Source organism: Opisthocomus hoazin, chromosome 15 (assembly GCF_030867145.1).
Source record: "Opisthocomus hoazin isolate bOpiHoa1 chromosome 15, bOpiHoa1.hap1, whole genome shotgun sequence".
NCBI lineage: Eukaryota > Metazoa > Chordata > Aves > Opisthocomiformes > Opisthocomidae > Opisthocomus > Opisthocomus hoazin.
In genome coordinates, this window is record NC_134428.1 from 12,848,548 (window position 1) to 12,863,880 (window position 15,333).

Here is a 15,333-nt window from a genome sequence, read left to right on the forward strand (position 1 = left end):
CACCATTCAGCTTTACTGCGTAACTGCCTCACAGAGCACAAATGTTTCTGACACACCAGTGTAAGATTATTTACAGCCCATTTTGCTCCTGCCTGCTGACTTTTAAAGTCATCCACCACCTGACCACTTCTGAAGGAAAGCAAGACGATTTCTCCAACTACCGTGTTCTCCTTATGTGGGACCGGGTCATGGCTCCACTTCATCTTCTTTGGACTTGGGGCCCACCCAGCCTGCGAGTCTGCCCTGCTCCTACCATTCATCCCCAGGAGCACAGGGTCAACATCTCTCAGGCTAAAGAAAGTAACCAGCATTGTTTATTTTCACAAGCTTACCTGGGACACTGAAGAGGTGCATCACCCAGTGTGGACACCTGCAACTGCACCGCCTGAAGAAGCAGCTTAGGAGGAACATCCATCTCAACCGCACAGCGCTTCAAGTGACTGACTCTGCTCTGTGGGGTTTGGAACTGCTTCCCACAGATGGGACACTCAGGGACCAGTGGTTTGCTGGAGGACAACATTTGTGCTTCTTCCATCTCATCCAAACACCTGTGGGACGATGGCAAAGCTTACCTCTGAAGACTTCAAAACTTCCCACACTAAGATTCAAACCATATTAAAGAAAAGCAAGCACAATCATCTCTAATGTCTGTAACAGCCAGAAACATCCCCTAAAGAAACAAGAATTCTGTGCCCACCACTGTGATGAGTATGACGTGTAACAGTTACATGGAGATTACGGCCTCACAGGCATATTAAAAACATGTTGCTCAGAAGCAAGCACAGGTAATAACCTTCTTTAACTTCATCACGTGTCCATTACCTAATCCCTCTTCCTGCATTCATGCTAACGTCCCATTTAATTTATAAACCACTGTTAAAATAGGAATCACCCTACCAGAGAAATGGTAAGTCTTCCTTCCTGAAACAGGACTACTTCTGGTCCTTCTTACTACGACCACATGCAGTGTCAAGAAGGCAAGCGTTTTCAAGTCAGGTACCACACTTGACAAGGACAGTGTTTTATGTCAAAGAAAAGTGACCAGTGGAAATGAACACCGCACTCCAGAGTGAAGGATTATGCATTTCTAACAATTTCTGGTAGGCCAAAACTATACAGAAAAACCTAATGGTTCTTTTTCCTGTCCTCTCCAACGAGATTCAGGGTGTGAAATCCTAGCTCTGCAGTACCTATTATAAAAATAACTTCCTGATTAGGTAATGACACACACAGGGCTGTGTTAAGAGACCATTCACCTGATGGACTAGGACTGGTGACTATTAGCTTGCCAGTGCGTCCATCCGTCTGCAGCTTTATCTCTTGTGATGAAGACTGCTTTCAAAAAATCCATTGCTAACATCCCCTTGTAATCTCACCATATGACTACAAGCTTAACAGTTCAGAAAGCAGACTTAATTTCCAAAAAGCATTTCTGACACACTGTCACTGTTTTACAACCTCTGTCCTCTCAAGCAGCAGTAAGTATCTGAAGACAGAAACGGCAATAACAACTCTAAAGCTGCAGCTGCAGATGACCCTAATGAATGCAAGCCACCCAATAACATGATGCAGGACTGCACAAATCAAATCACTCTTACCTTCTGAAAGCGCTCAAAGTAAGAAATTACAGTCATTGAAATGTGCTGTTTCTGATAGTTTCTCAACAGAGATGCACAGACTTCTACTTTACGAATAGCTATCTGTACATAATATATTAACAGTACTTGATATTTACCACTAAGGAAAGTATTAAATTAAGGGCACTAATTTCAATTCAGTCATCTTTCTGAATAGTATCACCTTTCCCTTAGCAAACAGCTTGGATACGCAGTGACATACTAGCAGACCTTAGACAAATCATTTTTAGCAAACTAGAGCAAACATTACTTTGTTAGCTGAAATCAATAGATCTCAAAATCTGCAGTCACTAATTTTTACAGTCCCTTTACAATTGCAGCTCCTCTGCGACACTACTGATGAAACCAGCACTGGCCTCACCACACACATGCAGAAGCCCTGCAGGGCAAGACAATCAGCCTCTGCTTTGAGATCAAAACGGCTCGTTAATTCAAGCCATAAAGGTCAATGCCACGACGCACATTCCCCTGCTGCCACCACATTCTGTAAAGGCTGAGTGAGCAGTCTATGAGGTTAAGGGGGAGCAGATATGGAAAGGACACATCGGGCTGGTCTCTCACCTGTTAACATGCTGCTCTCGTCGCGTTGTGTTCATGGCTGAGAGATCCTTCTGGCAGATCTGACAAAAAAACAAGCCTGCATCCTCCAGGCTTGCCAGGGCTTCCTCTTTGGTTTCCTGCTGAAGAACCAAAGCCAGAGCACTGTCATGCTCCATGGATGGAAGATGGTGGGTATCTGGCAACGAAGGGAGAGACGATCAAAGACAGAAAACTAAGACTCCTGTATGAAAGGCATGGAGCCATTATACTTGTCATTATTAGTTTATTAAATCAGACATATAAAAATAAATTGCAATCTCTCTCTTGCATCTTCACCTTTGATCTCTCACAAGGGAATGTACAAACTGCACTCTTTAAATGTGACAGGACTGCGCTGCCCTGGGAGCAGGAGGTGGCAATTTGTTCACAGTACGTCACATGTCAGAGCTAAAGTTCTGGCTAAAGTTTCTGGGGAGAACATGGGATCTTCTACACCGCATATTAAAACACAGCAGATTTTCATGTCTGTACAGAACTAACAGGGTCTTGACTTGTAAAGAACCAAACCAGAGTAAAATTGCTGTGAATTTAATTCATCTGCATAGAACATATTACTTTTTTAGAGTGCCTGGAGATCTACCAAAGACAGGGCCTACGAGTCATTTTTACCTAACAGCTGCCTAGCTCCCAAGGGAAGGATGACAAAGTTCACTGATCCTGCTGGAATTTCAACCTGTTTCCAAGAAGACAATTATACCTCCAGAACTGAGCGTAAGGTTAATTCAGCCTCAGAGAAGAGCTGGCAGAAAAGCACTGATAGTCCATTAGCAATAGAGAAAGCAAACTTTCTCAGCGATCTGGAGTGATTTATTCAGTGCTGCACACTGGGCCGCTAGGCTAGCTGGGAACAAAGCCCAGGAATCTGGACTGCTTCTCATGCAACCATTCTCTCCAGCCCACAGAGCTCTTTCTGCAAGTACAAGAGCTAACAGGAGAAACGTACCATTCTCTGGTGGGTTCTGCTCCTGGCTTTCATCAGGGAAATCCCCGAGGGCTACAGACTTTGGCAAGCTGTCATCTGTGCTGTGTTTTAGCTGCTCAGGTGCCACTCTCTTGAACTGCTGCATTCTCTCCACTACCAGCTCTGCCACCCGCACCTTCGACCCTGCAAGCTGCGGTATCTTTGAGGTGGGTGAAGAGCAGGTCCCTGGCTGTGTAGCAGGATGGAAGGATAGTGTAGTCTGGGAACAGCCACTCACAGTATTTACTAGAGGGGGAGAAAACACCAGAGCTTTACAGTCAGGTTTAAACACACAGCTGAGCTGCCCAGATTGCTGCTTGGAAGCCTTTCCCAACAGCAGCCTAAGCCAGGCTCAGTTTTGCAACAACCATTCTTAAGAGGAAGCAGTGAACAATTTGTTCAGCTATTACATGACTTTATACTTGCTAACTACAGTAACGGTATCCGGCTTCTGTGCCACAGTGGAGTTTAGATCTATCTGGCAATGCCAGACTAACCCCTCAGCACACCACTGCTTCACTGGAGGTACCCTGTGGATACGGGCAGCATGCAGGGTGGGACCAAAGGTCTCGCCAGCCCAGTATCTTGCCCCTGAGTGCAGTCAGCAACACATGTTTAAGAAATGGCTCATCAGGACAGGACAGGTTCGTAATAATCCTTCTCCTGACTGACCTTATGTGCTGGTTTTGGCTGGGATACAGTTAATTTCTTCATAGTAGCTAGTATGGGGCTACGTTTTGGATTTGTGCTGAAAACGGTGTTGATAACACAGGGTTGTTTTCGTTATTGCTGAGCAGCGCTTACACAGAGCCAAGGCCTTTTCTGCTCCTCACCCCCCCACCAGCGAGTGACCAGAGGGATGTCCCATGCCACACGACGCCATGCTCAGCACATAAAGCTGGGGGAAGAAGAAGGAGGAGGGGGGATGTTCAGAGTGATGCCATTTGTCTTCCCAAGCAACCGCTACACGTGATGGAGCCCTGCTTTGCTGGAGATGGCTGAAAACCTGCCTGCCAATGGGAAGCAGTGAATGCATTCCTTGCTTCGCTTTGCTTGCCTGTCTGACTTTTGCTTTACCTGTTAAACCGTCTTTATCTCAACCCACAGGTTTCCTCATTTCTGCCCTTCCGATTCTCTCCCCCATCCCACCAGGGAAGAGTGAGTGAGTGGCTGCATGGTGCTTAGCTGCTGGCTGGGGTTAAACCACAACATCTTATTTATCAGTTTAAGGACTTCCTGCACTGGTGATGGCATCCTGGCCATCATGTTTAATAACCACTGAAGGACTAAGCCTTTATGAATTAATCCAACACCTTTCTTAACTTGTTTACATCTTTGGCCTTGTACCAAGACTTCACCTTCCTGAAGGACATCTTCTGTCTGCCTGTAGCACAGAACACACTCCTAGGTTAAACCCCTGGCTAAGCCTAAGTAGCTAAGTGTAGATGGAAACATGAGATGCAAGTCTGCTTCGATCAGTGCTGCTACATATCCCCTCCAGGTAGACTTCTGAAGAGCTCCACTGAACTACACAGTCTTTTCAGTCCTACCCGATTTCTGTTTGAAAGCTTTCAGTTCACTCACCTGTCAGAATCCTCTGGCTACACTCACTGGCCACCGTACTTAGCTGGCTTGCAGGGAAAGGGCTTCTTCTTCCATCCCTTTCCACAGTCTCACCACTACTACAGGCCACAGTGTCTCCACCTTCTTTGTGCACCAATGCTTGCTCCTTTGGACCCAAATCTTGAGGCAAGTTTGTTTCCTTTGCTGCTGGTAAGCGATGATGGTTTTGACTCCTAGCAGCAGCTTTACCTCTTCTTACTTTGCTTCTTGCTGCAGTGCTCTTTGACCTGTTCTGAGCCCTCTTTGCTGCATCCGCCTCCCCAGCTTTTTTCTTTGCTCTACCCAAAAGATTCGCCCACAACTCTTTAAAATCATTGTCCTGTTCATCCATTGGCCTGCAGTTTCCAGTAACACTGGCCTAATGACACTGTGAGGACAGGAGGGCAGGGGAAGATACCAGACAGTTCAGGATTGCATCCTCCGTGACCTCCAATTTTCACCAAGTCCCTTCCACCACCTCAAAGATCTCCATTCTCCAGACTTCAATGAGGTCAACACAGTGGGTGCTTCTCCGCTATTCTGACAGTTCATCCTTCTAGACTTAATTCAGAGCCATTTAGTAGAGCACATTCTCTCTCCAAGGACCCCACTTGCTTTCACACATAATGCACCAACAAGCTGGTTCTTCAGAGGTCTCTAGACTATAAGTTGAGCAGTTTGTGCAGAGCATGCATAGGAACTTCGTGATATACCACAGGGCTTCAGAAAGACACTTAATAAAGCCCTTAAATAAAGAAATAAAAAAGGTCATTATGCAGGATGGTATATGCAGATGCACTGTGGGACAGGGTTGGGGTAGAACTTCAAAGGAGGAGAGAATTTTTATAAAATAGTAAGATTAGAAAAAGCATGTATTGACCCAAACCACTATCACTATAATCGAACTAGAGACATGCAACAGCCACATTAGGGAACAAGAGGAAACCGTTCAAAACAGGTATCTGATACTGGGTAGGCTTTTGTGCTGGGGCTCGGAATTTGAGACTGTCCTTTTTTTATATGCATTCATACTTACATTTATATAACACAAGACCAGGGAATGCAGCAGGGGAAGAAAAAATAGTCCTTCAGATCAAGCAGCTATTCTAGAGTGTAAAATTCTGCTTTGTGACACAGCAGATTTAAAGAGGAGAGCCTGACCTCATTCTGAGAAGCAAATAAAGGCAATTTCTGGCATTTCAGAAGGGTTTCTGGGACAAGTCTGAGAATAACTCTGTCAAACAGGTTCATTCTTTCTCTTCTCTTACCTCCATGGCTGCTCACAACCAGGATTAGCTCTCCTGCTAACTAATACTGAACTCCTCCTCTGAGTAGTCAATAAACCATGGCACTGACCATGTTTCACAAACTGCTGTCAAATACACAAGGTAAACAGACTAAACAAATGATATTTTTCAATAAGTTTCTTAATCTTTTCAGCTACAGTAAGAACAGCAGTACTAGCTAGGGATTACTTGGAACAGCACTAGGTACAATGTGCAGATGGAAATGCCATCAACCCCCAGGCAACATTAAAACTAGATCTCTATTCTTAGACATTTTGATTGTCCTCTTCTTCCTAGTCCTAAGTTCACTACAGCTCTGGCTATTTTACCAGAGGTTTTATATTGCTCCCAAACCCCATTTCTTTCAAGCCTAAACCATAGTGTTTCACTTGGAATGGCAGCAGCTGAGGTTCAGTTTCTCCAGTAAAGCTCTGGGCACAGAAAGACTCAAAAAGCAGGAAAAACACATGCGAGATTGTTTTCTCAAATGGCTTGGCTGCAGACACGCGAGGCTGAGGAATGCTGGTTACACACTTTCATGGGTCAGCCTTTCCTATAAGCAATTACAGATGTTAATAGATTTATTTATTTTAAACTCAGGCTCCCAAACCAGCAGAGGATTTTGCTGTGAATCTTGGAGTCATTTCCTGTTAGAGAGAAACTGAAGTTTTATGTAGCCAGTTCATAAATTTAATTTTCCTGGACAGAATCTTGGTGTAGTTATCACTGTAAATGGACCATTTTCTTCTAAGTAGGAAACAGTATGTGGAGAAAAACAGAATCTCACATCCTCCATGGCTTTAAATACCTCTCACAGACACATCTGTACTGTCATATTAATTTATGGTGAGCTCCTGATACTAAACTTTAAAATAGATCAGCACTTTTGCATTTGCAATCAATGTTCAGTGCCCAGGTAGACAAGGTCAGATGCACAATTGATACAAATCTAACTAAGAACTTATCTGTCCTACTTCTCCCTTTCCAGACTTGTATTTGCAGACTCCTGCTCTGTTCAACATCTCAGTATTTCTGATGCTGCTGCTACTGATGTACCTAGCAGTCAGTTTTGGCGACAGTTTGTAGAGCTTGAAAAGTAACGGCTTTGAAAATAATTTATTTCAGTATAGTATTCATTTTGGAAGGTTTTAGGACTCAACAAATCACAAAGCTGGTCAAATAAAACAAAGGGCAGCACTTACCTATTCACTTAGACGCCAAATCTATAGCCCAGCTGTGCCCTTCAGGTAAATGTGCATCAGCAAAATGGTGCAAATCCGGACCAATAAGAATGAAAGATGGAACCTGGAAAATGGAAGGAAAAGGTTAGATTTTGCATATTTTGTACTGACTGCTCTTTTTGCTCAGGTTCCAAGTTGCAGGGGCAGAGAGACAGCAACAGGACGTGCTCTAATGGTGCTAAGCTCTGCCACTTCCATTCATCTATGTACCTGAAATACATATGCGTGTCAGATGCATTGCTCAGGGGCTGCTCAGCTCAGCACTGTGTCCCCGGCAGTGAGCAGCACCGCACGCCTCTGCAGAAAAAGCCCAGAACCCTTCAGCAGGCCGAACAGGTCAGACAGACTGGATAAAGCCCCAAGGAACCTGGTCTGACCCCACAGCTGACCCTGCTTTGAGCAGGACGCTGGACTAGAGAGGTCACTTCAAGCCTGAGTTATTCTACAATCCTACAAATCGTTTGTCCTTGCCTTTTCCACTTGGGACTCATTTTGTTTCCTGGTAACTTCCTTGAAACCAGAACCACAACAGTTAATTCTTACAGAAATCCATCAATGTTACTATCGCAACCCTCTAGCCATGTAACATCCTTGCCATTTTGATTCTGCCATTTTTAGGCTCACAGGCATCTACTGAATTGGGTTCCCTGCTTTAACTGAAAAACTCCAACAGAAAGTATGCCTTTTCTCAGTTTGCTTCACTGACTGCCTGCTGTTGAGACAAGGAAGACAGAAGCTCCAAATCCACTCTCTTCAAACCACTCAGTATTTTATTAAATTATAGGTACCACAACCTCCAGTGTCTGCTCTCTGAGTCCTAGTCTTTTCTCTTTTCCTAAGAGAATCTTTCCTGGCCCTTAATCATCTCCATCAGTATTCCCTGAGCCTCCTTCACTCTCCATTGCTTGTTCTGAGACACGCTCACCAGCACTGCAGACAGCAGACTGGGGATGAAGAATTTTTCTATTGTTCGCATTCCTTCCGCATCCAGGCCTTGCACATCCTAACACCTTCTTTGCTTTGTGTTGCAAGCACCTGCTTCCTGAGCAAAGGTTTTACATGAACAGAGATGCCCAAGGCTCTTTCAGTATCTGGTATCATTAAGGTGTTCCATATGATTTATCTCTTTTTCCACCTCCATGCTCCACTTTACAGTCCTCCACACCAAAGCTCATGATCTACTGTGTTACCTGCAGCTCAGAGCCTGCTGGAGCCACTTCTGATCTCAACTGAGCTGAAAAAGCTGCGTCACTGCCCCGTGGGACCACCAGGCACATGCCAAGGTAGATCCAGAATGAACCCTTGGATGCTCTTTGCTGCCTTTCAGCCAGTTTCCTCTCTCAGATGGTTTACCATTCATGGCAATTCCTCATCTCTTTCCCCTTTTCAAAAGATTTCTGAGCAAGCTACATTAAAGATTATTTCCTGATTTGTTGGCAGATTCAAACCACTCCATTAGACTACTGAGAGACGGTCTACTGGAGAAACTATGCTACAATGTTGATATGATGCTATCAGGTTAACAATATATAGTGACAGACATCTACAGATAACTTGATGATCATTTCAACCAGTTTAACATGTGCATATAAAAGCCTTACTGCATTGTAATTACCTGGTTCAATCATAGAATCCTTCTCAAAAAAACCCCATAAAACAGGTAAGATGTCTGCTACCCTCCCACCTTTCAGAGCAGCTTCATTTCTAACAACTGAAGGCGTATTTCTACCAGCAGTCCAACCACTTGATGCTATCTCTTCTGAGCTCTCAAATATACATCTGGGCCTGCTCGCTGGCAGCTTTGAACAGTCTGTTTGTTCCAGGAACAATTCTCCTGCCATTTCAGCCTCCAAGAATATGTCATCGTCATGGCTAGAAAGCATAGATCAACACTAGGTAGACCTCAAAAACTTGTACCCAGTAGATACCTTCTCCCCTCTCCACCCCCGCAGTGGTGCCTCGGTACATGTCCTCCTCAATTACTCAACTTTAAAGAAAGACCAGATCTACGCCTTCAAAAAAGGAAAGTGCCATGCTACATTGGGAGCAATTTCCTGGGTTTCACAAGAAATACTAGGGGAACAGTGATTATTTAACACTAGAAAGCGAGGCAAAGAGCAACCTGAATTCCTTTTCATACATACCGTTTCCTTGTGGTGAAAGTATGAATCGCCCCACGCTGCAGACAGAGCCTCTCCCCCAGTCTCCACCAGTGAAGCAGCCCAACAGGCAGCTGCATTCCTAACTGGGCACAGGAAGATGTGGTGCTGAGCCTGCAGCACCCACCTCCACAAGACACGAAGCGTGGAGTGAGGCTGCGCTCTGTGTGCCAGGCAGAGTGGGTTGCTGCAGGAAGGGTGGTACCTCCCTTGGCAGGAGCACCTTCTCACACCTCCTCCACCAGCAACATCCACACAGGAGTGGTCCTGACAGTCCTGCAAGGCTGGCCAGAACTTATGGGAAAGTCAAAGAATGGGATCAAAGTGACTGACATCATCTCAGTCTTCAGAAAGGAGTTAATTGCCATGGCCTGTATGAATCTAGGCTGTTAATTATAGAGTGTTGACAGCAGACAGGACAATGGGATGCACGATGTTGCATTGGCACTGAAAGTTTTATTGACCCCTCCTCCCCTTCTCTTTCTTTATAAGCTGCAGCCTAAAGATCTGAAGGTTGGTAGCAAAATTTTCAATCAAGCCCGTCCAAATACTGGAGAGGGAAAGAACTTCTGTAGTGTTTGTTCTGGAAACCACGCCAGAAGGCGGTCCCTAGGGATTCCTCCAGACCAAATCCTCTTAAAAAAAATCTTTCTACGGGTTCTTGATGGAGAAGAGCCTACACGTCAGCAGTATGTCTTCTGAAAAAGCATATTATCCTCCATACTTTTAGGGACTCTCTTCACTAGAGCCTGCTCTCTTCAGGTTCCTGCACTAACCTACACCTTTACCACAGTCACGACTCTGCCAAGACACAACACAAGATCTGTACAGTGCAGGGTCTCTGCGCTTGTGGAAGCGCAAACACATTAACACTGAGGACAGCAGTGCTTGTTCTCTGAGGAGAGGGCAAATGGAAGTGCAGAACAGGAATTCAAAGTCAGGTACCAACCCTCTTGCCCTGGTCTCTGCCCTGTGCCAGAAAACGCTAACAAAACCAGACATGGAAATACAGGAAATGCCAAATTAACTCAAGTCTACATAAGCAAGGAAATGATAGCTAGGAAAATTGTAATGAGATTCTAACGAGCAATCTTAGCAATGACCTGTATGAATGTCTACCTGATGCTACCCACTTCTATCCCCTGATATCCTGTCAGCGTACCATGCTCACATTTCTTTCAAAGACTACACCTCCCCCTACTAGTACCCTGTATGTATGGTAAAGCATTTCATAGCCAGTAAAATATCTATTACATTCCAGACATGAACTTTAAACCACTACTTACTTGACAAAATGCCCTTCTATCGTTCAAATACTGTAGAAACTAACCTTACCTTATAAAGCACTTCACAGAAATAGAAATTTTTACTTCATACCTCCTCTGGAAGGATAAAGGGGAAGTGAACATAAAACCAAAAACTAACGGTTGCTCAGGTGCAAATGCTCAAGGCTTGTATGCAAACACAGTAGCATACAAATTAGAAATATATATAGCCGGTGTTTCAAAAATGCTTATTTGATTTGATTGAAACAACAAAAAATTATTAATTTCAACAGAAAATTACAATTGAGAATTAAGGACTGAATAAAAACATTTCACTAGAGGCCCAAGAAAATCAATAAAGAGAACAAAACTTATTAAAACCTAATTTGGTGTTCAGAGAACTAGCAGTAATTAGAGTAATAATAAAAACAAATAGGTAAAATAGCATCTCGATAAGGGAATTGGATAGCACTGCACACAAACAAGGAATTGTATAAAACTAGAAGGAGGTACGATTACGTAAGATTAGTTTTCCGGTCAGAAAAGTTAAGGACTTTCAGAAAGATCTTTTGGTGTACATCAAAACCAAAAAAGAAAAACCTACCAAGGCTAGTAGGTCATCATAAAACAAACTGTAAAACTGTTAATACTGAGAAGGCGCAGAACTAAACATTCTTACAATCTCCAGAACGTGACGTTGACAAAAGTAGCCTATTCCAACAGCAATCCAAAGCGTACTCAACAGCAGCTACCAAAGGTATTTCTGTCAAGGGAATCAGATCATTGGCAAGCAGAAGTCACTGTGATTTTTCAAAAAGGACAATTAGAGAAGTAAACACCCATCTTTCAGACTGAGATCAGCGCCAGGCGGTTAAAGAAATGGCTTATATGGGAACTGATGAATAAAGATGGGTAATAAAATTAATAACAATCAACACAGTTTTATGAAAGCCAAGATCTCCTATGTTAAGCTAATACCTTTTTAATGAGACCTCTGTGCTTTAACAGAGGTGTAATTCTTTTGTAAACCATTAAAGAAGTATCGAGGGACAAAATGATCAATTAGAATCATACAAAATCAATACAACACATGCAAAATGATTAAAATGTAGCTAGATAGGTTTCAAAATGCAACTGCAAACAGCAGTCATTGAGCACGTATGTTTCTAGTACCATCCCACGGCGATTAACTCTCTGTCTACCCTGTTTTCTATTACTTAGGCTTAGGAAATGAGTTAGGAGAGACACAAACGACCGCTGATCAAGCTGTCTGATGACGCAGAGAGAGGAACTGTCAGGCGGTGCTGACGGCAGACAGAGGCAGAAGGATGCAGACCACCTGGTAAACTAGCACAAAGCCATCGTGTTGGGACAAGGCCATGCTTCCAGGACTGGTAAATCTGAGCTGGGAAGCGATGACTACAAAGGAGGTAGGAGTCCAGAGAGCTAATCAGCACAACGGCAGGTCCCTATACGACCCTGTGGCCATATCGACAGGCACACTGTAACCGTAAAAAGGCTCTATTTCCTTCACAGTGGCGAAATTGTTACAGTGAACCTACAGCACGACTCATTCAAAAGAGGATGCCTTGGCATTGACTGTGCAGCACCAGTGGCACACAGCCTGGGGACGGTGCTGTGCCACCTGCCTGTGCCATACCCAGTGCAAAGCCTTACTCAGCCCATCACTCTTCCAGACTGATCGTGACTTATCCCAAGTGTCTGAGTCCACTCCAACATGGATAATTCTGACCATGCCAGGCAACGCCACCATTTTGTAGATCAAGAATAGAGTAATCAATGTTATGGATGCTTGTGGCAAGAAAATCAACTGAATAATTAATGAAAAAGTGAATATAAAGAGAAATACGAACACTTTAATATTAAATACTCAAGCCATTTCTCTCCAGAAGACACTGGTATTCTAAAGGGCGCGTTCACTTCAAACAATGTAAGTTCTACCAGTACTATTTTTTCCCAAAAAGTGTAGCTTCTGATTTGTCATTAAGTTGAAGCTTATCATCGCAAAAGCCAAATATAAAGTGAAATTTAACACAGTATCTTGATTTCCCTACATTCTCTAAAACAGAAAGATGCTTGCTCTGAAAAGCACTCATCATGGATTTCTATAGGTGATCTAATAATCTATCTTTCACACTAACATTTCATTAATTTGTAACAAAGTATAACTTGCTCTCTTCTCAGCTAAAATCACACATAAGACCTACAGTAAAATACACAACACACTACTTTGTGGATATGTTGCTTCATGCTGCTTCCACACTATCAGATCTGCTCTCCATGCTCCAGCATCCGTCATAAATAGGCTTGGTTTACTGTTCTGAAAATACATTTTAAAATTTCTTCTTCTCCTTTTCTTAACTTAGTTCCTTCTCAATATCCAAATATACTGCTACCTACAGCCTTGCTGCGAGTGCTCTGGGGAATGCTGCTATCACACCACTTCTCTCCCGGAAGCATAAATGTGTATCTTCCACGGACCGCTGTAGTAACAGCAAGAGGTCAGCTCTCAGACAATGACGGCAACTCCTCTGTGTTCAGCTCTCAGGAAAAGTTCTTTCTAGAAACTCTGGACAAGGGCCTTGAATTCAACTGAGGCACAGTCTGAGTTTCACTAGCATACAATAACGTGTCAAACATCCTGTTTAACCTGCTATTTTCTACCATTTGACAGGTTCTTTGGAAAAAAACTGTAATGAAAATTGACCCAGTGGGAAAAGCAAATGCTCAAAAGAACTCGAGGTCCATTTTCTTCCAAACGTAAAGCTTGTAATAAAAATTCTGTTTCTGGTCTGCCTCTGACACATCCGTATCGTGTAAAGCAATAAAATGACTTCTGGCTATCCACAAAACTGTTTTAATCCAAACAGCAAAACCAAAGGAGAGAGGAGGGACCAGGACGGAGATGAAAAATGGGATCTTAAGTAGATACGGCAGCCAGCCACACACGGGTCTGGTTCTGTAGCTAAAAGAGTGACCGCACCCAGCCTGTGATTCCCGAGAGTTTACACAGGAGCCAACAGACCGAGCACCAGGCAACGCTACCGCCTTTGGGCTTTACTAGACTCAAAGCATTCAGGACAACTAATGGATAGTTTTGGCCGGCAAATGCGTAATTTTGGATTTATTTAAAAAGGGCACGGTTAAAAGCAGCACCTGCGCATCTGCAGGACCAGGGATGAGGTGCTGCCAGTAAAACAGCCGCTATTTCCCCCTGGGGCCAGCCCATCCACTGCTCCTCGCGCCCCCGAGCCTGGAAGAGAAAGCTGAAGTTCTGCGTTGCTTCGTGAGGCAGCTGACAGGCTTCTCGGAGTTGCTTTCCCTGACACGGCTGCTGGAAACCAGTTTGCTTCGTGGCCAGACGCGTTAAACACATGTTTTAACGCCTCTCCTGAGCAGCCAAGGCACACCCAAACTCTGACCCCTCGTAGCCAGGCTTTCCGCCGAACAACTCTGCCTTCGCCGCCGAGTTTTTGCTTTTGGTGCCACGTAACCACCAAGGCCGGAGCCTCGTCCTGCCACCAGCCACCCCACGGCACCCAGCGTGAATGCCCCAGTGCGTCAGCGCTCCCATGCCGCGCTCCGAGGTGCCCTGCGGCCGCTGCTACTCCCCACTGTGACTGGGACAGGCCTCTCAGGCCTGGGGCTCCCCTCAGGCCCGGGGCTCCCCTCAGGCCCGGCGCCACCAGGCCCCGCGGCTGCCGCCTCGAGGGAGCCGCTCCTCGGGGGGGGGGGATGACGTCACACCACTGACGTCGCACCCTGGAGGTGACGCCAACCCCGGGGATCGACGACGATGCCGCCTCCCCGCCGGCAGGTGGCGCCGCGCTGACGACGCCGGCGTCATGACGTCACGCCGCCCGCCCGCCCGTTGCCGCCGTGAGAGGGCCGCCCCGCCCGCTCGGCCCGCCGCCCCGACCCGCCGCTGACCTCGCCGCCGCGGCACGGGCTCCCGCCGCTCCTCGCGCCCCGCCGCGGAGCCCCGGTGCCCAGCCGGAGCGCATGCGCGGGCCACCAACCGTCTCCCCGCCGCGAGCGCAGCGCGCATGCGCGAAGCCCCGGTCAGCGTCCCGCCGGCAGGGCCCGCGCATGCGCGCACGGCCAGGACCGCGCCCTCCCCGCGCATGCGCACGGGCTTCCCGCCACTGGTTGCTATAATGATCCCCCCCCCCCCCCCCCCCCCCCCCCAGCCCCACGGTCGCCCTCCGCCTTCCGGCGGCTGCGACTGGCTTTGTCCCCGCTCCTCGCCCCGGCGGAACGGCCGGGAGCTCCCTCCCCGGGCTGGCAGCGGTGACGGGCGGGCGGGCGGCCACCGGGGGCGGCCGTGCTCCAGGGCAGGCAGCGGCGGGCCCGGCCGCCTTGCAGCGCCTCGGCCCAGCCCGGCCCCGGCAGCGTTCGGTGAGGGCCTCGGCTCCGGCTGTGACTTGCTGAGGTGAATAACTGGTCCGGAAAACGTACCGCCGGAGGACAGCGTACAGCACAATACTGCCTGTTAATATTTGTAAGGAATTCGAATCCATCGAAATACTCTTACGTAGAAAAATGTAAATAAGGAGATAAA

General features: G+C 46.1%; 1 protein-coding gene across 3 annotated transcripts in view; it reads right to left on the reverse strand.

Annotated features, from left to right (window-relative positions):
• The window catches only part of SLX4 (SLX4 structure-specific endonuclease subunit), a 34,199-nt gene extending 19,417 nt beyond the window's left edge, over positions 1 to 14,782 (reverse strand). For all 3 annotated transcript variants that reach the window (XM_075436692.1, XM_075436691.1, XM_075436690.1), the window contains exons 1-6: positions 14,703 to 14,782; positions 7,289 to 7,391; positions 4,783 to 5,545; positions 3,181 to 3,444; positions 2,199 to 2,373; positions 333 to 548 (exon numbers count right to left, since the gene is read on the reverse strand). In XM_075436692.1, the coding sequence (XP_075292807.1) occupies positions 333 to 548; positions 2,199 to 2,373; positions 3,181 to 3,444; positions 4,783 to 5,152 (1,025 nt within the window). In that variant the 5' untranslated portion in view covers positions 5,153 to 5,545; positions 7,289 to 7,391; positions 14,703 to 14,782. The remainder of the gene's footprint in view (positions 1 to 332; positions 549 to 2,198; positions 2,374 to 3,180; positions 3,445 to 4,782; positions 5,546 to 7,288; positions 7,392 to 14,702) is intronic.
• Positions 14,783 to 15,333: the final 551 nt, after the last annotated feature.